The sequence below is a fragment of the Pseudochaenichthys georgianus genome, chromosome 6, assembly GCF_902827115.2.
Source record: "Pseudochaenichthys georgianus chromosome 6, fPseGeo1.2, whole genome shotgun sequence".
NCBI lineage: Eukaryota > Metazoa > Chordata > Actinopteri > Perciformes > Channichthyidae > Pseudochaenichthys > Pseudochaenichthys georgianus.
The window spans coordinates 45,165,223-45,192,452 of record NC_047508.1 but is presented as its reverse complement, the minus strand read 5'-3'; the positions used below and the strand labels follow the sequence as shown (position 1 = coordinate 45,192,452).

Below are 27,230 nucleotides of genomic sequence, written 5' to 3'. Positions count from 1 at the left end.
GAATACAGAATTCCAACAAACTGTCCTCAAATGTCTTTCTATTATGTATTTAGATTAAATGTATATCCCCATAATGACCTCAACAATAAAGTCTATGGCTTTTACTTCTTTACCAGGCTAGTTACATGATGTTGTCCAAATTACATTCTATCTCATTACATTACTATGTTTTAACTTTAACTGTAAATATGTTCTTTCTACATTTCAAACCTTAGTTACTTTAATACCTGTTGAAACATTAGTTGACACATTACTCACCGGTCAGCTTCTTCAGTATTTCATTCTGGACTTACGTCTCTCTGGTAGCCCCTTGGCCACTGATTCTTTATCTGTGTTACCTGCTATAACTCAATCAATATTAGAGACATGTCAACATTCATCAAACAGTGTGTTATCCCCAAATATGGAGCAGGTCAATTCTAAAACTGTCAATCAATGATCAGATTGAACAATGGAGTTGGGGCAGCAGGTCCCTTTCAGTCCCTAAATGAAAAATGTACATTGTAAAGTTTACACTCCCCCTTTTTTACACATTATCTCATGTGTAAACAAAAACCTGTATGGGAAGAAAACCTTCAGGTCATAATGGATTCTAAGAAAATACCAAACATTTTTCCCAAAGGTACATCAATTATTTCCACAGTAAACACTTCAGTGAAATGAAGTGTTTCTCTCCATCATTCAGTCCTAAAAGAAACAGAATCTTCAAATGTCATAGTTTGAGTTTCACATTCTGCAAACCGCCACCTCCTGTGGGAGTGAAATATCAAGTAGGTTAGAAACGGTTTCCCCTTTTGTGCAATGTTAGGAAACCTCTCATTTCACACATTATTATCACACAGAAATAATGTGTTAGTCCAAAACATGCTTGATTAGTCATCGTTTTAAATCATGCAGTTGCACTGATCAGGTGCAAACATACACTCACTCACACTGTCAGGTTGTAAAGTCAGGTTTTGGTCAGGTACACCTCAGAGTCAGTCATTGACAGTGCCTTCCCAAGTTACCCTGTCTGTCAGGGTCAAAGGTCAGGTGGTCTCATTCTTTTTGGCCATGTGTCGTGCCCTGCAGAGATGTTCCAGCACAGGCCAGCATCCTCCGTCTATAGAAATCTGTATATATGGAGCGCCATCATTTATTAATTCACAATTACAACTATAATGTTCAAGATATCTCTGTTTTCCCAAATTCCCTGAAAAGTGTTAGCCAAAAAATGTCACTTCCTTATTGTACTACTACTGCAGTTCATTTACACCTAATCAATATCAACACGTCTAATAGATGTAATTCAGAAACTTGTGTACATCACTATTATCTTGTGTCAAAACATTATCAGGATCTGTGAAACTCTGCTATGTATTCCATAACTCATTCTATTAATTTATCTTCAATTCTGGTGCACTTAAAGAACAATGTTACCCTCTTTAACAGTGCGTGGAACCCTGGGTGTCCTGAACATGTAACAATCACTCCTTCCTTTATCAAGGACCTAAAAACAGAAGTAATTTCATCAATGGTTTGTAGCTGAACTTAGGAATCATCCCTCATGGTAGGTATGTTTTTACTTTTTAACATCTCTAAATGTCGGTTAATTACTAACTAAATGAATGTCCATTAGGAGGTGGTGCCGCTAGTCCTCTAAACTCATAATCTGGTGCCGTGCGCTTCCTGTGAAGCTGCAAGTAAGATTTAAAAACCACTGCAGGGTGGGTCGAGTGACCCCTCCTCCCTATTGGTCGTCAATAATATGCACCCTTACTGGGTGATTGAAGGCCCCACATTATTTCCCATTTCAGCCTCAGCCCTCTTTACTCTAAAATTACTTTTTAAATAGGAATATGTAGAAATGGAACAAATATTCAATCTTCAGAAAAGTTCTTAACCAATGTCTATCTGGTGACTAGCCAACATATGCGCCTTGGACCCCTTCTTGAGTTCCCACCGTGACAAGCTTGTCAGTGTGAGATCCCAGTTGAAGTGAGTCCCGAATTCTGAATATATCTTGTTCTTTATAGTATTTGCTGTGAAGCCCCCACCTTTGGTGCTCTCTGTGCTGCAGTCTGCCTTTTCTGCCCAGCCACACACAGTTTTAGCTAAGGTCAGGCCAGGGCCATACTCCCTTTTCCTAATTACCTGTTTTAACTGGTTTTCTCACAAGACAGTTGCGCCTGGTGTGGCTCAGGGCTCCACATACCGTACCATGGTGTTCTGTCCTTGAAGATAACAGGATGTAGCCGGCCAGCAGTAAACTTTAACACGTTATTTTTCCACTCAGACAGCTCAATGTTTTTAGCGTTTCCTATAACAGGATTTACTATATCTTATATTCACAGTTACTTTTTGCCTTATCTTTATCCTTCAGCGGCCAGTTGTTTTGAGCTGACGTAGCGCAGAGGTGAACCAGGGGGCGGAGTGGGTGAATGAAACTTTGTGAGTTTTCAGGGGAGCCAGGGCAGTGAGGGAAGAGGAGAGACAGTTATTATAGTGATTCACCAGGTCAGCAGGGTGGGTGGATGTTGGAGGATTGGGGTAGGAATTAATCAGAGTGGTGAGATCTGTGGGGTTAATGTGTTTAATGTTTCTGAAGGTGATGGACCGTTGTTCTTTGGTTTTGGAAAGGGGGGCATGGATATGAAAAATTACAGCTTTATGGTCAGAAATTGGGAATTCAATGACAGCAAGGTTAATGGGAGTGATGCCAGTGCAGCAGAGTAAGTCCAGTATGTGACCTTTGTTATGTGTTGGGAGGTTGACATGTTGTGTGATATCAAGGCAGTCCAGGAGTGAGATGAAATCATTTGCAAAAACATTGGATGGGTCATCAATGTGGATGTTAAAGTCGCCTAAGAGGATAACAGAAGGGGACATTGCACATACAGATGTTAGCAATGATGAAAATTCAGTGAGAAAAACAGCAGAGGGCTTCGGCGGTCTGTAGATGGAAATAATGATGATGGGATTGGGGCTAGTGAGTTTTACAACTAAGCATTCAAAAGAGGAGTGATGGTATGATGGCAATGACTTTAAAGTGTTCACGGTGCAACACAGCAAGCCCCCCCCCCCCCCCCTCCCAGTGGCACGGGGTTTACTAATAAAAGCATAACCCGGACGGACAGCTGCATTAAGCTGGGAGAAGTCATCAGACTGTTGCCAGGTCTCAGTGAGGCATAACAAATCAAGCTTTTTGTCCATAATGAAGTCAGAAACCAGCTGGGCCTTGTTGGTGAGGGATCTTATGTTAAACAGACATAGTTTCAGACAGGTAAGTTGTGCGTATGTGGATGCTTTAGACAGGGGGGATAACACACTGTGATTGACAGCACGGGCAGTGCGAGGGGGGCGTGGCTCAGTGGACCAGAAAGAGCGGATTGTTTTGTTATTGCTGTGTTTTGTGTACTCAAAGTTTCGTCCACATCCACGGTGAATGTATCTTGGTCGTTTGAGAATAGTAGAGTGTTGGGCAAGCAGAGCTGGAGGGGTCCTGGAGTAAGACCGGAGACGTAGCAGCTCCGTTGCAGAGTAGCGCAGCGGAAGAGACGTGCTCGTTACCGTGAGACACAGAGCGCTCCATATGAGCAGTTTAAAAATCCACATGATGAGTTAAAAACAAAAACAATGTAATCCAGCGGTTTGATGATCCAATTGGTTGAAGTGAAGCGACAAACCTGCACTGCTGAGGCGGGCGAGTATTCGTGTTGGTTGTAGCCGCAGGTTTTCTCTCGAGGCGGAGAAACCAGACGTATGGCGCTGGGGACGAGTGACAGGTTAGCCGGTAGTAGCTAACCTGTGTGGGGCGGCCTTCGTGTTGGCAGCAATCCACAGGGGGATATTTGCACCCAGGAGAGCTGGCAGAATGGCAGCGGACAGATCCGAACAGGTGTGCTTTGCAGGGCGCACCAGATCAGGCTATCAGGTGAAATAGAGCACAGCCCAAGTAGTCCAGTACGGTGAGCCGTGTACCGGCGCGGCTAGCTTCAAGCTACCGAGTGACAGCACAGTAGCATTAGCACGTGTACGGATTGTTAAACGGCTAAATTAATCGTCACAATCTTAGATGGGACAGACGGTTTGTAGCTGACGGATTTGGAGTCCAGTTGCACAAGACAACATTCAACAGAAACAGCACGAAACAGCACGAAACAATCGACAGACAATGGAGGAGGCGCGGCAGCAACTTGCCAGCGGTCCCTCACTTCCGGGAAAAAAATTAAAAAAAAAAAATAATCTTTCACTCAATTTGATTCCAAATAAACAAATTATTAAAAATATATGTTTTTAGTCCTCAGAGTGAAGACATGTCTGCTGCCAGCTGTCTGCTAACTGAAGATCAGTTTCTGTGCTCCATCTGTCTGGATGTGTTCACTGATCCAGTCAGCACACCATGTGGACACAACTTCTGTAAAGCCTGCATCTCTCAACACTGGGACACTAAAGTCCCCTAAAAGTGTCCTAACTGTAAAAAGTTATTCTACTCAAGGCCTGAACTGCTGGTCAACACGTTCATCTCTGAGATGGCTGCTCAGTTCAGACAGTCAGCTCAACAGAAAGCCAGCAGCAGCAGCTCAGAGCAACACGTTGTCAAACCAGGAGAAGTTCCCTGTGACGCCTGCACTGGAACCAGACTGAAGGCCCTGAAGTCCTGCCTGGTGTGTCTGGAGTCCTACTGTGAGACTCACCTGGAGCCTCACCTAACAAGAGCAGGCCTGAAGAAACATCAGCTGATCGACCCTGAGGAGAACCTGGAAGGCAGGATGTGTGTGAAGCACGATAAACTGCTGGAGCTGTTCTGTAAGACCGACCAGGTGTGTGTCTGCATGCTCTGCACCTATTCAGAGCACAAGACACATGATGTTGTTCCTCTGAAAGAAGGATGTGAAGGAAAGAAGGCTGAGCTGGGGAAGACAGAGGCTGAAACTCAGCAGATGATCCAGAAGAGACGACTGAAGATCCAGGAGATTAATCGCTCAGTGGAGCTCAGTAAGGAAGGAGCAGACAGAGAGATAGCAGATGGTGTTCAGGTCTTCACCGCTCTGAAGGAGTCTGTTGAGAGAAGCCAGGCTGAGCTCATGGACACCATCAAAGAGAAGCAGAGAGAGACAGAGGAACAGGCTGAAGGCTTCATCAAAGAGCTGGAACAGGAAGTCTCTGAGCTGAAGAAGAGGAGCTCTGAGGTGGAGCAGCTCTCACGCTCTGAAGACCAGCTCCACCTCCTCCAAAGCTTCACGTCCCTGAACGCTGCTCCACCCACCAAGAACTGGACAGAAGTCAGGGTCCGTCCACCTTCATATGAGGGGACTGTGGTGAGAGCTTTGACTCAGCTGGAGGAGACGCTCAGGAAACAGATGAAGAAGCTGCTTGAGGTGGAGCTGAAGAGGGTCCAGCAAACTACAAATGATCTGATCAATTCTAAAAACTCTATTACCTGCCTTTGAAATCATCGAGAGCAACATATTTAAAATGAGAAGCATTTGTGCTTTCCTGGCATGACATCAGCAGGAGAGGACTCTTTAAAGTAGAGACACTACATACCGATATACACCTGAACATCAGCAGGAGAGGACTCTTTAAAGTAGAGACACTACATACTGATATACACCTGAACATCAGCAGGAGAGGACTCTTTAAAGTAGAGACACTACATACTGATATACACCTGAACATCAGCAGGAGAGGACTCTTTAAAGTAGAGACACTACATACTGATATACATCTGAACATCAGCAGGAGAGGACTCTTTAAAGTAGAGACACCACATACTGATATACACCTGAACATCAGCAGGAGAGGACTCTTTAAAGTAGAGACACCACATACTGATATACACCTGAACATCAGCAGGAGAGGACTCTTTAAAGTAGAGACACTACATACTGATATACACCTGAACATCAGCAGGAGAGGACTCTTTAAAGTAGAGACACTACATACTGATATACTGAACATCAGCAGGAGAGGACTCTTTAAAGTAGAGACACTACATACTGATATACACCTGGACATCAGCAGGAGAGGACTCTGATTGGTCAATTCAGAACACGTGACACGTTGTTAATACCGAACAGACAGACCGCTGTCAAGGACTTATTGACCGTTGTTAAGGACGCTCACATCTTCAGAAAGAAGTCCGGTCAATTTAATTGTATACAGTTGGACATGAAAAACAGCGCAGAAGTAACGTGGCAGAAACCCTCCTTTTTACGCAGCGGTCCAGACATAGACATCAAACGGCGACACATATTCAGTTGCCAGTTACTTTGTCATTAGGGCAGGGATATCTAGATACTTTCCAAGGTTTGGCATAATGAATTGTGCTACTTTTAAAGCAAGGAGCGATGTTTTCAAATCTGTAATCAAAAGGCTCCTCAAAAACGCAAGCAGTTCCTACCGTTGGCTTTTCAAACTGACAAGACAAGAGACGCTCTAACTGTTTTTCAAATGTAACAGTTTGAAAAGCAAGCAAACTGTCTGATTGTCTTTAGTTTTCTGCTGTCGTGTGATAGCAACATGGAGGATTTTAACATTAATTTTAATATATTTGGAGAGCACAGTCATTTGGAGGAATGGTTAGTGGCCAGTGGCGGCGCCAGGGTATGGCTGGGGTAGGCTACAGCCATACCAAGAAATGGCTTAGCCCGACCATGAAAAATTATGTTAAAGTAAGCATGTTGAGAACACGGATTGCGAAAATCTACCGGTCGTGTCCACAACACACAAACTGATCCTGCTCAGCTGTAACAACAAGTGCACGTTACTGACGCAATATGGTTGAGAGCATTCGGGCTTATGCTATAAGAGGGGTGCAAGGAATAGTCCAAGTAGTGGGGGAGTTTTATACACTAAAGGTGTGGAAATTCTCTGGCGTTATAATATCAGCGCGGCCGCGGTCAGATCAAAATGCCTCGACCTACAGCCAATCAGAGCAACGAAACGTTGGGTCTGCCCCAAACTCGCGCCGAGTACATTGCAGACAGACAGCAGAACTTCTAGGATTAATTGTATATTTCGGATGGATAGATTTGTTCTTAAACGCCCTCGCATTGAGGTACAAGTCGAACAGGTGCCAGAGTCACACGACCCACCTGAAGATTGAATAGTGAGTTTTGAATATATTTTGTAATAATGGGTCATTTGAAAAAGTGTTTTGTATGACGATAGAGATACCTGTTGTGTGCTGTGTCTGTCTCTCTCTGTTTACCTGTGTCTCTCTCCCTCTGTCTCCCCCTCTCTCTCTCTCTCTCTCCCTCTCTGTGTCAATTCTATATGCCAACTTTTTTTGTTTCTGCTGCTGCGTAGCATGTTGTAACAACGTGGAATTAGCAGAATAGGCTATTGTATTGTTTAACTCACACCTGTTGCTCTCGATGTAATTTAGCTGATAAAAGGAGACTAATAAAAGCTAATAAAAGCCTCACGCGTGCGTTTCACTGTCAAGATATAGCGTGTATGTAATTACATTACGAATACTGACTTGAGCCCCACCACTGTATGGGTTAGCCCTACCATAGATTACCCAACAAAAATACTCTGGCGCCGCCACTGTTAATGGCTGATGAGTCCCCAGTGAAGAAAAGAAAAAGACGAGAGGGACAAGAAAACAGCGGAAAAGTAACGGGCAGAAATCCTCCTTTTTACGCAGCGGTCCAGACATAGACATCAAAAGGCGACACATATTCAGTGTGCAGTTACTTTGGCATTAGGGCAGGGATATCTAGATACTTTCCAAGGTTTGACATAATGACTTGTGCTACTTTTAAAGCAAGCAGCGATGTTTTCAAATCTGTAATCAAAAAGCTCCTCAAAAACGCTATCGAAGCAGTTCCTGCCGTTGCTACGTTAGTTCAAACAGTAACAACGGACTATTTTTCTTAGCGGATGGATGTCAATTTAAATCAATACAACTATTTTTTAAATCAATAAAATCATTTTCTAAATCCATAAAAGCATTTCAATTAATATTGGGAGTCATAACGTTACTTTGTTGAGATGCCGATCTAGATCCCTCCGCTTCGCATCGGGCTCCTGATCAGCCTGTCGGTGTTCTTTTCCCCATAATGACCGCGTCACTGCACATTATCTCTTACATAAATTACAACATAGTTTCTTTTAACTAGACGTATTGAACATAATTGAATCCGGCATTAACAAGCATCGCTTTCTTCCCATGTAACATTTAGATTTAGATTGATTGTTATGGTTACATTTTGTGGACGTTTTAAATTGACGACATGTGAGCGGAATAGTTGAGTGGAAGTATTTGACTGATAGAATGTGAATTATCATTTTCTACGCCTTGTTTTTGACTGCATTTTATTGAAATGTACATTAAAACAGCGATTTTTTTAACGGGGTTTGGCACACCACACGTATGTAACGACCCAGACGTTAGCGTGATAACACGGTTGGAATTGGGCCGTTAATGTAATACACGGTAAATAAACTCATTACCCTTTAAGCTTTGAATAAGGGACGAATTCCTCCATTTCTCGCTGGTTATAACATGTCCGTAAGGAGGGACCGCATTCAGCAGAGAAGGCGCTTTGGTCTCCATTAAATCACAACTGTTAATACAATATAATATATATAGAGAGAGAGAGTATTGCAACTGTATCCATGGAGACGAGTTAGCTGACCAACGTCTGTTTTGTTGCCTCCAAAACATCAAATTGTCTGCTTCGTCTGTAGTTCAGTCAGTAGTGCGGCAGAAGCCTCGTCATCGCCCCCTGCAGGACAACTCAATGTCTTTTTGATAATTCTGACCATTCACATTTATTTTTTAAGAAAATTCAGACTTTTCTGATTTATTTATTTTATTCTGACTTGTCTGATTATTTTTTTTAATTTGTACTTTTCTGAATTTTGGGGAGATTCAGATTTTTTTCATAACCCTGACTTTTTTTTGGAGAATTGTAACTATTTTATTTGAGACTTTTTGTGAGAAATCTTACTTTTTTCCATCATTCAGATTTCTTTTTTAGAATTTTCCCTTATTTTAGAATTTGATTTTTTTGGACAATTCTGACTTTTTTCTCAGAATTCAACCTTTATTGAGAATTCTTTTTTTTAAATGAGAAATCTGACCATTTTTTATCTTAATTCTTAATGTTGAGTTTGTGGGTATATACGTGTTTAACACATTTGAATTTCGAATAAATAAATTCATATTTAATATTCACCTATTCTATACCTAAGAATAGGCAAGGCAAGGCAAGTTTATTTATATAGTACTTTTCTGTACGCGACAATTCAAAGTGCTTTACAAAACAAATTAAAATACTTTTTAGGAATAAATACATTAAAAACACATTATACAATTTTACAACAGACATTACAAAGCAAAGATAATAAAATAATAAAAATAAACACCACAGGTAAACAATACATGTTTAAAAGGCATACTGTAGTTCGAATATGAGCATCTCAATTAAAAGCAGCGGCAAAGAGATATGTTTTTAGTCTCGATTTAAAAATAGCAAGCGTTTCTGTGGACGTGCATGATTTGGGTAGTTTACTCCAGAGTGTCAGGGCATAATAGTGAATGCTGCCTCTCCATGTTTTGTTTTTACTCTCGGAGCCGATAGCAGACCCGTCCCAGTTATCTTTTGATCCCGTTTGAATTGTGCCACGAATGACACGTATGATGTTTGTACATTTTAAAGAATATTTTGCAAGTCAAAAAAATAACAATGTGTCGTAAAACTGTGAAGTTACACATTTTTTTGTGTGAAACCGCTCAGTGAACTACAGGTCTCTTGGTCTCGCACAATACGCGTCACCATCACAAAGACGGCCGTCACGTTAGCAAATTTCACCTGTTTCTTTCAGAATGAGAATAAAAGTATAAAACGAGGTGAACATCACTACAAGTCTGGACACGTTGAGAGCTGTACATACACAAAAGGGGACTTAGTCGGTTCTGTAAGAGCAGCGGGACCGGCTTTACAAGGTGTTGGTGAGTAACATGAGTGCAATGTGTAACGTTAATGTCAGCTAGCTAACATTAGCTAACAAGGTACACTAACGTGTTTTGTTTCAGTAACTAGGTTTCTCCTTAAGAACTTCGTGGTCTCTGTGTATGCTGTGGATTACATTAGTGTTCACAAGAACAAGGTACACTCCCGTGTTTTGTTTTAGTTGCTCTTCAGATTGAAGCGGCCAGTTTTATATCGACTATACTGTATGTGTGATCTCCTTTTACATCTCGTTGTGTCATTTGAGTTTATTTGCTGTGTGTAGATTCAAGGATTTTGGTGACATGAACATGACCATCGCGGAGGCAGTCCAGTTACCATCCTTCTGTCTCCGTGAGGAGGGTGGGTCATATATCACCCATACTGGCACCAGTCCAAGGGCAGCTGCACATCACAGACCGGAGTCTCTGCTACTTTGTTGTGTGGACCAGAAGGAGGCGATCATCATCCTCATCCCCAAAGACCCTGCATGGCATGGAAATCTCCTCCTCCTGGAGAACTTCTACACCCAGCATATGCTCCCAGTGTTGGCCAGTAGAGAGGAGCCCATTTAAATAAACATACTCTTAACACCCTCGGACTCTGCGCTGTGTTCCGTATGTGTGATGGGTGTTATGCAGAGGGGAGGAAAACAGGACACAGCAGATTGGGATTGTGGTGGAGACGCTGAGCAGTTATTTCATTGTTGCATGTAATTATTATTATACTGCGTGCTTCTTAGTTATTCCATCTTTTGCTGTAACATGGATCTGTATGTAACTCTATATTTACTTGTTATCTACCACACTTCCTTCTACATCATACACCATCATTATACATGATGGTGTATATCGGATATATATATTTTATACATATCTGTAAATTGTATTATTTTATTTAAACGTCTTTTTGATCTCTCTGTCTATAAACACAAACTGAGTAAGATTGACAATAAAGTTGACTTTGAAAAATATATATATTCTTTATGAAAATAGTTGCCTGTTGGCGAAATGTTGGCTCGCCCACTCTGTTCTGATGAGTCCACCACCGTTACAGCTGAACATCAGTGATTATGTGTTACAATGGCGTCTGTTAGCAACCAGGAAGTGACACCAGTAATGACAAACAGATGAGAATGCTGCGTGGGGTCTGGGGGCCGTGTTGGGGGGACGTTGCGGGGCTCGCTGCTCCGCCCTGTGAGGCTCGAGGAGCGGACAGTGTGAGTTGGGTTACTGGTTCCTGGTTGCTGCGTGGGGTCTGCTAGACAGCGAGACACCGCGGAACTCAGCCTGAACTGTGAGTGGAGGTCCACGGAGCCGCGGCTGAGAAAAGATAAGGCTGAGTGAGTGTGTGAGGAGCTCCACGGATTGGTCCATTTGGACCTGGGCATGGTTACGACACTATACTCAGGAAGAAGAAAATGGAAAAAGAGAAATCTCCAACGAGGCGTTCTGGGGCAGCATAGACAGGTCTTTTCTGTGTTAGAGTTTTACTCGCTACAGGGTGTACTTTGAGGGTTTGTGACTCTGCAGACCGTTCACATGCAGAAGAAGCATCACAACACAAGGAGACTGGTCATAGCCAGAAAAGCATGACATGGGACCTTTAAAGTCACAACATTTTTTGTCAAACTGAGTTTATACATGCAGACAGATTTTTCTCATGTGAATTGTCGTGGGACTAACTAATTGTCCTATTTTTTTGTTGCACATGCAGATTTGTCAGGTTCAGAAGAGTCTTCAGTCCCAGGTTCAGAAGAGTCTCCAGGGCTGTGCTCAGTCTCAGGTTATAAATGTCGCTGGTTCTGGTCCTCCACTGTCCTCTCCACCAGCTCCTGTTTCCAGGTGTTCAGCTGAGCTGCAGGCTGGGTTCCAGTCTGAGTTTAATGAAGCTGTGAGGACTGACGACCAACACACTTATGTCTTGACCGAACGACTCCAGGTGAGTCTTTTGTCACAAATACTGCAGCTGAATGGTTTCTCTCCTGTGTGGATTCTCATGTGGTCCATGTCATTTATTTCAGAAACACTTTTTGTTATATTCCATGGAATGCTCTTAACATCGCGATGGCAGTGAATATATTAAATGCTTTTACAATAAATACATAAAATTCATCTGTGGAAGCCGTAGCACCGTAAAAAGCACGACCAATTATTTCAATCAATAGGATACGGCTGTAATAGGCCTAAGGCCTTTTAGTCGCTCATAAATAAGTAGATCACCGTTCTTTATATACTATGGATGCTGGCAACAGTCACATAGTCCAAATGTGGCCCGGCTAAAATAGTCAGCCTTCCATCTGTGCACAAACTTATCTCGTGCCCTCATTGGTCATGTGCACGTTCGTGTGTGTTGGAGGAGGGGCTCTGTAAGGAAGTGGCAGATTTTTTCCGGCTGTGTATTTCCAAAGATACCTACCCCAACTTTAAGGCGAGACACGGCAGGCAAAAACATTGTTTTTCATGCACTGGTCAATTTTGAGATTTTGTGCTATTTTGATTCCATAACATGTTTTCTTTCAGGCTTTTGGAAGGAAAACCTACAAAATACACATTTAGATGTTTATTTTTACTATAGTTTGTCTATTTGCTTCTGTAGATTTCTCCTAAATTCACCAAAAGTTAGCATCTGACGTAACATAAAGTACCGCGACCGCTGTGTGCACCATGTCATCAGAGGTATCGTTGGAAAGCTCCGTCTCTCCTGCACAATCTCATCGGACCCAAATATGGTCATTTCCTTTGTATCAGCAACCAATCGTGAAAGTACAAAGGGGTCTTAAACCAAAAAACTAAATCTCATTGGCTGGTGTCAATTTCTGACAACGTGATTCGTTCAGAAGCGTCACGTGGTGTACTAAAACACTTCCTGGTTAGCTTTCCGCTAGAAATTTAAATCTCAAAATGGCAAAAGAACAGCAAAAAAAACATTCACAGAGAAGACGACAACAATTGTCACTTGCACGAAGCAAGATTATACAAAAAACAAATGACCCTGTCTATGAAATACCTTCACGGAGTGCCTCGATGCGCAAGCTGTCATCCAAAGCACAGGAGGGTTTAGCTAGCGCCTCCCTGCAATCTTTAAAGGTTGTTTTCTCAAATCGAGTTTTTACTCATATTCTGAGTGAGAAATGTCCACTTCAGTAGCACTTACACCAAACCTTCCAGTTCTATTACTATTAATATTATGAAGGTTTTTACAGAAGGGTTTGTTTATAACATTTTATACCTAAAAACATGGCGAAAATTGATATTTTAGGGCTGTTACAGTATTTTCTGATTTATGGAGTGATAAAAAGAGATCCAAAATCCAAAAACTTTAGATTCTAATTAGTGCTGTAAAAATTATCGCGTTAACGGCGGTAATTAATTTTTTGAATGAATTGTGTTAAAATATTTAACGCATGTGCCGAATGGCCCGCCCCATACGTGCCACCAGTGGCAGCGCCAGGGTATGGCTGGGGTAGGCTACACCCATACCAAGAAATGGCTTAGCCCCACCATGAAAAATGATGTTAAAGTAAGCAAAATAAAGTCTGCCAACTCGCGCGGAGTAAATTGCACAGACAGCAGTTAGTAAGATTGATTTCAGTAGCCACGGTTTTGAAAACTTTTGTCACGTAGTGATCGTCTTCTCAATAGAACATCTTTGATAACGGCGTGGTGTTGTTGCAGGAAGTCCCGACGGAGAATACTTTTGCTGTAGTACAGGGGTGCTGGTGCACATAACTGGTACGCAGGTTATGTGCGTAATCTGAAATGCGTACCGTCACTTGTGTCACAAAGCACATTTGCGTACCGACATACTTGTGAAGCTTTTCCAGAAGGCGGTTAGATCACCGGACGACAGAGTCGGTCTCCGTGTGCACAGACAGGGCTGCTGTTAACGTCGGTCTGTACAACGGCATTGTGCCAAAACTACGCCAACAGGCTGCGGAGGGAGACTCCCCCCCCCCCCCCCCTTCACTGGAGAACTGCGCTAAAACAGCTGATCACAACGTTCACACTCTGTGGTCACGAAGTACTCCACTAGCCGCCCCCCCCCCCCCCCCCCCCTCTGTCGACCTTCCTGAAGTACTCCCCCGTTGATAGAAATCAACACGTAATGAATTAAGACCCCACGGTTTGATGATTGATAGGTGTGTGGGTTGTCTTTCATTTTGACATGCAGAAAAATGTTATAATAAACATAGATTCTGTATGTTAAATGGCCTATTTTTGACATAGTTGGAATGGTGATTAATTAATTTTTAAGTTGTGATTAATCTGATTAAAAATTGTAATAGTTTGACAGCCCTAATTCTAATATGACTACAAAATGAAATAAGAATTTTTAACCTGGCTTTATCTAATGTTCAGATTTGTGTTCTGGAAATGTATTAAAATATGCGCATATTTAATGAGATGATGGCACATTTGCATATTTAAACATGCTATTTCAGAAAACTTGTAATACACAAAACAATTGTCTTCATGCAAGTAATTAACTGGAGAAATCTCTAGCTGATACCTTTAAGTTAAACAAATTACCCTATTCACCAGTGTCTCGCCTTAAATGTCCTCCGTGTTTAAAAGATTTTTCTCACAGACTGAGCAGCTGAATGGTTTCTCTCTAGGTCTTGAATCACTGACAGGGTCTTGCTTATTGCTCTGAGAGTTTGAACCTGGTTCTCTGGTCTCCTTCCAATCAGCCCTGTCTTCAGTCCCAGGTTCAGAAGAGTCTTCAGTGTTGTCCTCAGTCTCTGGTTGTAAATGTCTGTCTGGATCTGAGTTCCTGGCTGGTTCTGGTCCTCCACAGTCCTCTCCATCAGCTTCTGTTTCCAGGTGTTCAGTTTGTCTTTGATGAAGCTGAGAGGACTGAGGTTTCTCTTCATCATCTTCACAGGGACAGGAGTGAAAGTGGATTTGGTGACATCAGCCTCCTCCAACCCTTGAAGCTGCTCTCCCTCCTGATTGCTCCTGAGTTCCTCCTGTTCCTGCTTAATGTGTGTGGGGGGGGGGGGGCTCTGCGTCCCCCTGGTCCAGACTGGCGCTCCACTCCTGCTGCTCAGGGGGAACCTCTTCTTTAACCACCACCAGCTGCTGGATGTCTGCAGGTAACAGGAAACACATATTCAGAGAAACTGTAGAGTATTAGAATTTTAAATCTAACCACGATTAACACTTAATTAACTTTGCAGCCTTTTTCCATTCCTTAAATGCTTGCCTATCATTTTGCTAAGTCCCGCCCCCTTTGTTTTTCTGTTGGCTCAATAGACTGTCAATCACACCCTTTTTCCAGATGCCCCGAAGAGTTTCAGGACAACATGTGAGTTAGTACTGTAGCTGATCTAAAACATAGTTTCACTGCGGCTTAGCAAGGCGTCGTCGTTCACGGAGTGTGAGGCCTTAGCCTTATAGTTTGTGACCTGTCCGCAGAGTCGTTAGCTGAGAACTGGTGTTTCTCAGAGTAGTCGTTTAGCATCTCTCACCGCCTTGCTAAACCTGTACTTGAACTCATACAGGTGCATCTCAATACATTGAATATCATGGAAAAGTGCAACAGAAAGTCTGCAGACGATAAAGTGGATATGAAGGAGAGTGAGGACGGGATGGGAGAGGAGGCTCTGAGAGGTTCCTGTGTGACGGCGAGGGGACGAGCCAGAGGAAGAGAGGCGATGGGGAGGAAGATGCAAGATGCAAGCGGGCAGGTCCAGACACGGGGGAAAGAATGGAGAATTTAATTTCTCTCTTCCTCTTCGTAATCAACATCTTTTGCTTCATTTAATGGACATGGGCTTAAGAAGAAGGACAGAAGGGAGCAAGCTATTCCTTTGTGTGCCACGGACATTATCTGTTTTCAGGAGACACATTGGGATGAAAGGTGTGTTGAGGATGTTAAGAAGGGGTGGATGGGTGATGTGTTTGTAAATAACGGGGGTGTGAATGCTGGGGGGGGGGGGGGGGGCGATTTAAATTACAACGGGTGGTAGAGAATGTGAGGAAAGTTGATGATGATGTGGAATGATTGGTGTTTGAGTATATGGGGGACGTGTCTAAGCTAATCAATGTAAATGCGCCGAATGAGGAAAAGGGGAGGGGGATGTTTTTTGAGGGTTTGGGAAGTGTGGGGAAACTGTGGTTGTTGGTGATTTCAATGTGTGGTGTGGGAGAATAGATGTGTTTTAAAAGTGATTCTTCACGGGGTATGTTACAAAAGGTAATGAGGGATAACGGTATGGAGGGAGAGAAATGTGTATGGACGGGTTTTTCTAGGAAGCAGGTGGTTGAGGGGTTTTAAAACAGACTAGGATTGATCTATAGCATTAAGTATAGTAGTGTGAGAAATAAGAGAGGGAGAAAAGAGTTGGATAAAGAGGCAAAGAAGGTTGAGGTAGAGACGGGGAGAGATGTAGGAGAATATCATGGGTTGAGGGATGAGTTGGGTGAGAGAGAGGACGAGGTGTGTGGGAGCAATAGCTCGGAGGAGGGCTAGATATTTAGTGGAGGGGGAGAAACGTACGGGTTCCTTTTTGGGGTTAGAAAAAAGAAACATGGTGCCTCTACTTCTGGAGCTATACAAACGTTTAGAAGAGAGGGCTGAATTGCCGGCTACCAACGGGGGTGATCAGTATTTTGTTTAAAAAGGGTAGAATTATAGGCCACTGAGTATGTTACATAGTGATTACAAAATGTTAGCAAGGGTGTTGGCTAATAGGATCAAGAGGGTGATAGGTACAGTAGTGGGGAGCGCGCAGGCATGTAGCATACCGGGCAGGGATATTAGTGACTCAATCAGTAGTATCAGGCATGTGATAAGTTATCTGAAGGGAGGTAAAGGTGGGGTGGTTGTAAGTTTAGATTTGAATAAAGCTTTTGATAGGGTGAATCATGGGTATTTGTTTAAGGTGTGAGAGAAGGCGGGGCTTGGGAGGAGGCTAGTGGGATGGATCAGGAGAGTTTATGGTAGAGCGGGTAGTTGTGTAAAGGTGAATGGGATTTTAACTAATGTGTTTAGGCTAGAGAGGTCAGTCCGGCATGGAGGCCCTCTCGGCGATGCTGTATGCGTTGTCAGCGGAGCCACTGGCGGGCCTGCTGCAGCAGAATGAGGATGTGGAGGGAGTGGAGGTACGGGGGAAAGGAAAGCTGGGTGTATCAGGGTGCTGATGACACCACGATAACAGTTAAGGATATGGGGCGCATGAAAGGAGTGTTTGATAGTGTGGATATATATAGTAGGGCTTCAGGGGCGAGGGTATATGGAAGGTGTTTTTGGGATGTGTTAAATAAGTGTGGGGGATAGAGGTATTTTGATGAGCTTTAAGAAAGGGTGGATGAGTGAGTTTCAGAGGGAAGTGGTGAGTGCTTGGTGGGGGGTTTGTCGAATGTGTGAGCGCAAAACAAGTGTGGAAGCAACCCGTCTTCCTGAATCAAAGGATTGTGAAGGAGCAAAAGGTTATCTTCAACAGAAGCATGTTGTAGACATGTTTTTTGTTTTAATCATTTTAAATTGAGGGAGAAATGATGGTGTCTCCGATACGTTTTAAAAGGGTAGATTCATGCTTTAATTACTGTATATTGGTACAGAATGTATTGACAGTTACTGCGAGAATCAACAATATCTGATCATTAAACATTAGGCTGCAGTGGTTTAACAAACGAGGGAAATGAAGATGTTACATCTCAGCTGTCTGTGTGATGTTAACTTCATGTTGTCCACCTCTGCACACTGCTTGTATAGTTTGAATAAAGTCGACAAAGAGCCAATGGATTTTTTTTTTAACAATTTTTGTCTTTTTACAAATGTTTGATCTGAAGTACAGTTTTCACTAGTTCTCAATTTAAGTAAAGTAGCTTAAAAAAATGTACTTGACTATTTCCATTTGTATATTTCTACCTCACGATATTCAACCTAGTCTCACGGCATTTCGTGTTATAGTCACGACATTTAATCGATTGATTGATTGATTTCGTGTTCACCAACACGATTTCCCCCTTTTTGTGACGATTTTTAAAGCAATGTATTTCTATTGGTAGTATGTTGTCTTTTTCTCCGGTCGGGTCGTGGAAGACCGGAAGCGGTGTGGTTCATGAAAACATGTTCTCACTCAATATCAAGCCACGATTATTGTTTTTATTTTACATCGTATAATGTCGGACTTTTTTTGCCTTCTGTGAGGAAAAGCAATGGGGCTCAGTCTCAAAATACTGAAATCTGTATTTTTTAAAATCTTTTTTTCCTTCTAATTTGTTATTCTTTTCTAATAACATTATTTACTCACCAATAACACACACTTATCCTTGTTTTTATATATTTGTTTAATTCCATAATCTCTGGCTTTTTTGGTGTCTGTCAGGAACTGAATTTCAAAATAAAAATAACCGGAAACAGACGTAGGCCTATATGGGACATTTTGAGCATCATTGCGATACACAGCAACTGAACTGATTACCCAAGATCCTCAGCTTGAAGCTCGCTGATTGGATGTTTTAGCCGCAATACATGTAGGGATATGGTGTTAATGCATACTTGCCAACCCTCCCCATTTTCGCGGGAGACTCCCGATTTCATAGCCCTCTCCCGTTTTCCTCCCAGGGTCATATTTCTCCTGATTTCTGACAAAATTAGATTTACTCACGACGGTTTCCACTCTGACTTTATTACAGCTACACCATTGTTTGGTTTCCATGGTAGCGCGTCTCTTTAGTAGGGTGCAACTGAAAGTCTGAGAGGGTGAGGAAGATAGTCATAGAAAACAGAACAAGAATCAACAACTCTACCCTCTGCTCACTCCTTTCCATATGCTCCATCAGGGATGGTGCTAGGCCGTAAGGCAGTGCACTTACAACTACAATAAGCATGTTAATGTTAATCTAACAGCTCCGGCGATCCACTAGCACCCCCCCCCCCCCCCCAACGGTGGTTTTGAAATGCTCCCGATTTCAGAGGACTCAAGGTTGGCAAGTGTTAATACAATATGAAATCCGAAAAACATTTCGGACTTTAGGATGGCCTAAGACACTACACTACCCATAATCCCCAGCTATCATTTGGGACTAGTCCTCGTGCATGATCTTCAAGCTCTGGGATCAAACAGCTCTTTGAAATGGAACGAAACCACGGCAGACTATCCAAAACTAGATTCGAACGGGACCAGCCTGGATGTGTATTTTGTCTCCAATTGAAAAACGTTTTTTTCTTCTGGGATTCAGATTTTTTTTCCAGATATTTTCATTTTCCCATTAGCATGCAGCGCTAACACTCAGAGCTAACGCTGTACTGTGTAAAGAAGCAGGAAATAAAAAAAGGAACTTTGAAAAGAGTTTGAGCTCCAAACTGTTTCGGAAATAATAATTGATGTGGTTTGGAACATAATATGGAGTTTCTGCTTCTCTCTTCAGTTTTCTGCACACATGCAGCTCTGCTGGGGGCGTGGCCTCGTAGCTACTCACCCAGAATCAGCACTTTAGTAACAGGCAGAAATAGAGGGGGATGAGGATAGAAGGGGTGATCTGTTTGGTGTTTGGAACAAAACACTTCATAGACATGATTATTATTTATTTTTTATATATATATAACTATACCTATAATATATGCCTAAAAATAGTATAATTGGAGATCTTTAAAGAGGACCTATTTTGCGTTTTGGTAGGTTTTCCCTCTCCTGTAGTGTTATAGAGTATTAGTGCATGTAAATGGTCTGCAAAGGCTAAAATCCCCTGGAGTTTCTCTCTGGTGCGTTAGTGTACCTGAGCGTCACTATGCTGCTCCGACTCTGGCGGAGACTCGAGGTCTGCTCACGACCTCCTCGTTGCTCTCTGTGTCGGAGGTGTTGGGAGAATCAGATCCAGGAACTCGTCCCGTCTCTGGCCCCGGAAACGGATCCTTTCCAGATGTTTCCGCATGGTGGGCGCCGTTTAGCCAGTTGTTCTCTACCTGAACATGACTGCCGGCAGCACTGCAGACACTGAAGGAGGACAGGAACACATCATTAATATTATTATTATATTAAAGTTCCTAGGATACATTTTGATATATTGCAACATAAATATACATTTGATTAACTACATATCAAAGAATACAACTGAACAGAATCAACATCAGTTCATCTGACACACATTAGAGCTGTAGTTCGTTTACATCTAAATCCAAAACTAGAGGTGAATACAATTAATCTGGTTCTAATATAAACTAAGACTGACCTGAATGTGAGTCAACAATCACGTGTCAGTTCTCTCCAATAAAAACCCTTATCAGTGTGATCCTTTCCAGATGTTTCCGCATGGTGGGCGCCGTTTAGCCGGTTGTTCTCTACCTGAACATGACTGCCGGCAGCACTGCAGACACTGAAGGAGGACAGGAACACATCATTAATATTAGGGTCTGAGACCAGAGGTCGGCGAAGACCCTATTGAATTGATAAACCTGCGAAAAACACCCAGAACAGAGAAAATGACCGGCAAAAGCACAGAAAAGGTTCGGAAATCATGACGGCTGATGGGCCGCGTGAGCCCAGACTGCAACTCGCATAATTGATATCGTTACGATCAATTTAGTCGCAAAGCGAGCGATAACCATGCAAAACCCACAAAAAACAGGGTAAACAAGGGGCAAAAGCCCATTAAAAGTCGCCTAAATCATGACAGTAGGTAGCCCATGCAACTACAGTGACGTGGGCGTCAATGTAAATCGGAAAAACGCGATTTATCGCGTTTTTCGTCCTCCGCACAAAATCTATCTTCTCCTCGGGACTCTATCTGTACAGACTCGAAATTCGTCGGGTAGCATCTCAAGACATGGGCAACTAAAAGTTATTACGGAAGTTTTTTTCTTTCGCACGCCGTAGCCGTGATTTGGTGCCAAAGTTCGCGTTCGCTCGATGCTAGGCGATCCCTCGCCGTGGAACACGATGATGTCATAATTCAAACTGACATACTCAGAACGCCACCAAACTTCACATGATGGTTAACACTGCGGCCTTGAACAGCTCTAGGTCAAATCTGATGTTACTTAATTTGGCGTTACCATGGCAACGGATCATTCGCCATTAAACACGGTATCGCTGTAACGCCAATGGACACGGTCCCATCGTCCCCCAATCTTCACTTTTATATCACCGGTCCATGCCTCAACAGCTCTACGTGAAATCTCACCATTTGTCGTTTCCATGGCAATGCTTCCCTCGCCATAAAACACAATGTTGTCATAGTTCAATGAAAAATCGTCCAAACAGCACCAGACTTCAGACTATCATTAATGGTCCGGCCCTCAACAGCTCTGTCAATTATGGGATGTCATCATATGCCGTTGCAATGGCGACAGATCCCTCGCCAAAAAAACTGGTGTTGTCGTAATTCAAAGGAAAATCGTCCAAACGGCGCCAGACTTCATATGATGGCTAATGGTCTGGCCCTCAACACCTCAATATGACAATAGTGAGTTTTCCTCAAAAGCTGTTGCCATGGCAACGCCTCCCTCGCCGTTAAGCACATTATTGCTATAACTCCTGTGTAAATGCTAAAAAAGGGTTGAAATCTCACATGTGTGCTAACCGTCAAGCCCTCGAGACATATGTTTGTCAGTTTTTAGATTTCGTCAAATGTCGTTGCTATGGTAACAAAATGGTCGCCGTGAAACACGGTTTTCTCATAACTCCAGTTAACATGCTCCAAACGGCACAAAACTTCACAGGTTTGATAACGATGCAGCCCTCAACACATCTAAGCGTATTATGGCGTGTCATCAAATGCCGTTGCCATGGTAAGACAATTCTCGCCATGAAACACGGTTTTCTCATAACTCCAGTTAACATGCTCCAAACGGCACAAAACTTCACAGGTTTGATAACGATGCAGCCCTCAACAGATCTAGGCGTATTATGGGGTGTCATCAAATTCCGTTGCCATGGCGACAGATCACTCGCCATCAAACACAATGTTTATGATGCTGCTGTAACTCCCATGTACGTTGTCCGATCGACCTGAAACTTTCCACGTTTGCCAATGGCCGAGTCCTCGAAACATCTGCCTGACGTCGACGTGCGGACAACAGCCTGCGGAGCGTCGAAGACCCGCTCAACGCTGCTTGCAGCTTTAATTGTTATTATTAAATTAAAGTTCCTAGGATACATTTTGATATATTGCAACATAAATATACATTTGATTTCACTACATATCAAAGAATACAACTGAACAGAATCAACATCAGTTAATCTGACACACGTTAGAGCTGTAGTTCATTTACATCTAAATCCAAAACCCCCAAAACTACAGGTGAATACAAATTAATCTGGTTCTAATATAAACTAAGACTGAGCTGAATGTGAGTCAACAATCACGTGTCAGTTCTCTCCAATAATCGTCACAAAGTTAAATAACAAGCCTCAACAGTTCTTCCTCCACACCCTCTTAGCAAACAGCCACTGAAAGGTGGGACCACACGGTAAGAGAAGAGTTTCAATTTCCCGGAAATGAAAGGTGGAGATTGTCTGAGCGACAGCAGAGCAGCAGTGTCTCTGTTTCTCTGAAGAAACACTCAACTCAGTTGCTCTTTTTCAACACAGCAGGATCTCTGCAAACACTGGTGAGTGCACTACAGACACATCACTCACTAAATATTTAGTCACAGTTGGGTTAAAATCTGAATCTGACTGTATTACATCCATTTGACCATATAAAGAATATTATACTATAGAAATGTGTCAGTTAAGAAATTAGCAACAGCCAAGAATACAATGTAAACTCATTTTCATATTTCCTGTATTTGAAAACATCTTTATAAATGACTTTTAAACAAAGTAGTATCTAGATATTAGATTTGTTCTGGACTGTCCAAAGCAAGGTATCGGGTGTTATGTTACAAGTTTTTGGAATTGCTTATAAAAATCATGACATTTACATATTTGTTCTTATATAATTGTGACACACTGTGGTGAGCAGCCTTGAGCTTGAACCCTTCTTTCTCAGCCGCACATAACGTTTACTGTTAACTATGAACTTCAGTGATGCTCAGCAACGAGGTTTCACTCCTCTGTTCAACAATGGCAAAATCCCCCAAAACGAATAGAGCTTACACATTGTGTTTTTTAGAGTTTAAACTAAATGCTGCTATGATTTTCCGGATTTTATTTATAATATTAACAAATCATTTTTTTGACTCCATTTCGAATTCTTGCAAACAAAAAAACTAAATGTTTTTGGTTGTTTGGTCTATGTTTTCATTTTCCTCATAGAAATACACCATCGGAACTGCACATTTGAGCCATCTTTAACCCCTTGGTAGAGAATACTGATTCATGCTAATAACATATTTTTTTTATAGTTTATTAGGATCCCCATTAGCTGGTGCATAACAACAGCTAATCTTCTTGGGGTCCACATAACTTATGCTAATTGTGTAAATTGCCCAAAAAGTTGGGCTTGTTAATATTTTGGCGTTCGTAATAGAACTCAAATAGACAATGTGTTGTGTTTCTTCACACGTTTAGTCCTCAGAGTGAAGACATGTCTGCTGCCAGCTGTCTGCTGACTGAAGATCAGTTTCTGTGCTCCATCTGTCTGGATGTGTTCACTGATCCAGTCAGCACACCATGTGGACACAACTTCTGTAAAGCCTGCATCTCTCAACACTGGGATAGAAATGTCCAGAGTCAGTGTCCCAACTGCAAAGAGGTGTTCAACATAAAGCCTGAGCTGCAGGTCAACACTTTCATCTCTGAGATGGCTGCTCAGTTCAGACGGTCAGCTCAACAGAAAGCCAGCAGCAGCAGCAGCTCAGAGCAACACGTTGTCAAACCAGGAGAAGTTCCCTGTGACGTCTGCACTGGAACCAGACTGAAGGCCCTGAAGTCCTGCCTGGTGTGTCTGGAGTCCTACTGTGAGACTCACCTGGAGCCTCACCTGACAAGAGCAGGCCTGAAGAAACATCAGCTGATCGACCCTGAGGAGAACCTGGAAGGCAGGATGTGTGTGAAGCACGATAAACTGCTGGAGCTGTTCTGTAAGACCGACCAGGTGTGTGTCTGCATGCTCTGCACTGTTTCAGACCACAAGACACATGATGTTGTTCCTCTGAAAGAAGGATATGAAGGAAAGAAGGCTGAGCTGGGGAAGACAGAGGCTGAAACTCAGCAGATGATCCAGAAGAGACGACTGAAGATCGAGGAGATGAATCGCTCAGTGGAGCTCAGTAAGGAAGGAGCAGACAGAGAGATAGCAGATGGTGTTCAGGTCTTCACCGCTCTGAAGGAGTCTGTTGAGAGAAGCCAGGCCGAGCTCATGGACACCATCAAAGAGAAGCAGAGAGAGACAGAGGAACAGGCTGAAGGCTTCATCAAAGAGCTGGAACAGGAAGTCTCTGAGCTGAAGAAGAGAAGCTCTGAGGTGGAGCAGCTCTCACGCTCTGAAGACCAGCTCCACCTCCTCCAAAGCTTCACGTCCCTGAACGCTGCTCCACCCACCAAGAACTGGACAGAAGTCAGGGTCCGTCCACCTTCATATGAGGGGACTGTGGTAGTGGGTGTGACTCAGCTGGAGGAGACGCTCAGGAAACAGATGAAGAAGCTGCTTGAGGTGGAGCTGAAGAGGGTCCAGCAGTCTGAGGTGGAGCTGAAGAGGGTCCAGCAGTCTGAGGTTGAGGTGACTCTTGATCCTGATACAGCACATCCCAACCTCATCCTGTCTGATGATGGAAAACAAGTGAAAGTTGGTGATGTGAGGAAGAATCTCCCAAACAATCCAGAGAGATTTGATACTTCTCCCAATGTCTTAGCAAAGCAGAGTTTCTCTTCAGGAAGATTTTATCACGAGGTTCAGGTTAAAGGGAAGACTAAGTGGGATCTAGGAGTGGTCAGAGAGTCGATCAACAGGAAGGGACAGATCTCACTGTCTCCTCGGGATGGTTACTGGCTGATAGTGTTGAGGAATGAAAATGAGTACTCAGCATGTGCTGGTCCTGGGGTCCGTCTCTCTCTGAAGTCTCAGCCTCAGAAGGTGGGGGTGTTTGTGGATTATGAGGAGGGTCTGGTCTCCTTTTATGATGTAGATGCTGCAGCTCTGATCTACTCCTTCACTGGCTGCTGCTTCAAAGAGAAACTCTACCCATATTTGAGTCCTTGTAACAAGGATGGTGGTAAAAACTCTGCCCCTCTGATCATCTCTCCTGTCAATCACACTGAGTAGAACAACCCTTTGATTTGAAATCAGGTTCAATATCATGTAATGTTATAAATTAATGTGTTTTAGGGGATGGACGTAGTTTACACTTTATTATCAGATTGAGATCAATGCATATTCTTCTGTAAATGTTTTCATTGCTGCTTCATCAGCAAACCCATTCGACTACATATATTAAAAACTCTATTACCTGCCTTTGAAACTGTAATATCATAGAAGAAAAACATATTGAACTAGAGAATGCAATTCCTGAAGAAGTGGGAATGCTTTATGCTGAAATGTAATGTGAAAGAAGAAAGTGTAGAATTGAGATTGAAATGATACATGAGAAGAAAAGAAAGTAAAAAGGCACCAAATAATATAATTAAGAACACCATGAGCTGTTCTCCGATGAGCTGAACATACCTCTTCACAGTTGAGATAGTTTATAGGAAGTGTGTCATAATGTTGTTTATAAGGTGTGTGTGTGTGTGTGTGTGTGTGTGTGTGTGTGTGTGTGTGTGTGTGTGTGTGTGTGTGTGTGTGTGTGTGTGTGTGTGTGTGTGTGTGTGTGTGTGTGTGTGTGTGTGTGTGTGTGTGTGTGTGTGTGTGTGTGTGTGTGTGTGTGTGTGTGTGTGTGTGTGTGTGTGTGTGTGTGTGTGTGTGTGTGTGTGTGTGTGTGTGTGTGTGTGTGTGTGTGTTTTCTTTCTTGTTGGTATTAGTTCATTTAATTATTTGTGGAGCAAGTACATGTGTCATGTTGAACATAATCTTGAATGTAATTAAACCCCTACTCCTATGCTCAATAAAAGTATACAGAAAAAGATGAAAGTCCGTTGTATGCACTATTTAATTTCTATTCTGTTATTTCTTTCAATATTTGTATTTTATTTAATTGTTTTATGTTCTATATATATTCATGTTGCATTGTGGGAGGAGCCTGGGTCTTGAGTTTTGCATTACCATGTCTACACTGTAGCTACTGTGCACACGAGGATAACGTCTTTGAATTTGTCAGAAAGACACCTGAACACAACACAGAGGAATATTAAAGTGGCATTTAAAAATATTTAGCCTTCTTTAAATGTAATTTGACTCTAATAGCAAAATAAGCAGCATGGTAGCAGTTTTATCACATGAATACATGTATGATGTGACAGTAATGGAGATGGACACATTGTGTTTTTAATGGTTTCAGAAAAGATGACAGAGCAGATATTTGTATATTTTAATGTTGGTCCTTAAGGAGTTATTTTCTTCTGGGTGCATCATTTTAAAACTGTGAAACTTTATTCCTAATTAGACATTACATAAACGCCTCCATTGGACTCCTTCGTTTACTTCCGGAACAAAGTGACATCATTATGTAAGATGTGCGCTCCTATTGGCTAGCCCTCCAACACATTGTACGTGATAGGCTAAGGGGCGGGACATCTCTAAGCGGCTGACCAATCACAACAGAGCCGGCCCGCTAACCAGTCAGAGCAGACTGGGCTCTGGTTTCAGACAGGGGGTGAAGAAAGGTGCTGCAACACAGACAGTATGAGAACAATAAAGAGCTTTTTGAAAATTAAAGCATGGAGACATTACACACTGATATACACCTGAACATCAGCAGGAGAGCACTCTTTAAAGTAGAGACACTACATACTGATATACACCTGAACATCAGCAGGAGAGGACTCTTTAAAGTAGAGACACTACATACTGATATACACCTGAACATCAGCAGGAGAGCACTCTTTAAAGTAGAGACACTACATACTGATATACACCTGAACATCAGCAGGAGAGGACTCTTTAAAGTAGAGACACTACATACTGATATACACCTGAACATCAGCAGGAGAGGACTCTTTAAAGTAGAGACACTACATACTGATATACACCTGAACATCAGCAAGAGAGGACTCTTTAAAGTAGAGACACTACATACTGATATACACCTGAACATCAGCAGGAGAGGACTCTTTAAAGTAGAGACACTACATACTGATATACACCTGAACATCAGCAGGAGAGGACTCTTTAAAGTAGAGACACTACATACTGATATACACCTGAACATCAGCAGGAGAGGACTCTTTAAAGTAGAGACACTACATACTGATATACACCTGAACATCAGCAGGAGAGGACTCTTTAAAGT

At 42.5% G+C, this 27,230-nt stretch overlaps 2 protein-coding genes across 2 annotated transcripts in view; both read left to right on the top strand.

Annotated features, from left to right (window-relative positions):
• LOC117448352 (E3 ubiquitin-protein ligase TRIM21-like) overlaps nucleotides 1-15,835 on the top strand; it is a 28,762-nt gene extending 12,927 nt beyond the window's left edge. The window contains exons 2-5 of the transcript XR_011643324.1: nucleotides 11,664-11,888; nucleotides 14,835-15,045; nucleotides 15,206-15,257; nucleotides 15,454-15,835. The gene's annotated coding sequence lies outside the window, so the exon portion shown is untranslated. The remainder of the gene's footprint in view (nucleotides 1-11,663; nucleotides 11,889-14,834; nucleotides 15,046-15,205; nucleotides 15,258-15,453) is intronic.
• Nucleotides 15,836-23,320: 7,485 nt separating this feature from the next.
• Nucleotides 23,321-25,554, top strand: LOC117448351 (E3 ubiquitin-protein ligase TRIM21-like). Its single transcript, XM_034085627.2, has one exon. The coding sequence runs from the start codon at nucleotides 23,432-23,434 to the stop codon at nucleotides 25,106-25,108; it is 1,677 nt and encodes a 558-aa protein (XP_033941518.1). The 5' UTR covers nucleotides 23,321-23,431; the 3' UTR covers nucleotides 25,109-25,554.
• Nucleotides 25,555-27,230: the final 1,676 nt, after the last annotated feature.

Excerpts from the sequence above, each read along its gene's own strand:
- LOC117448351 (XM_034085627.2), top strand. The coding sequence starts at position 23,432 with ATGTCTGCTGCCAGCTGTCTGCTGACTGAAGATCAGTTTCTGTGCTCC.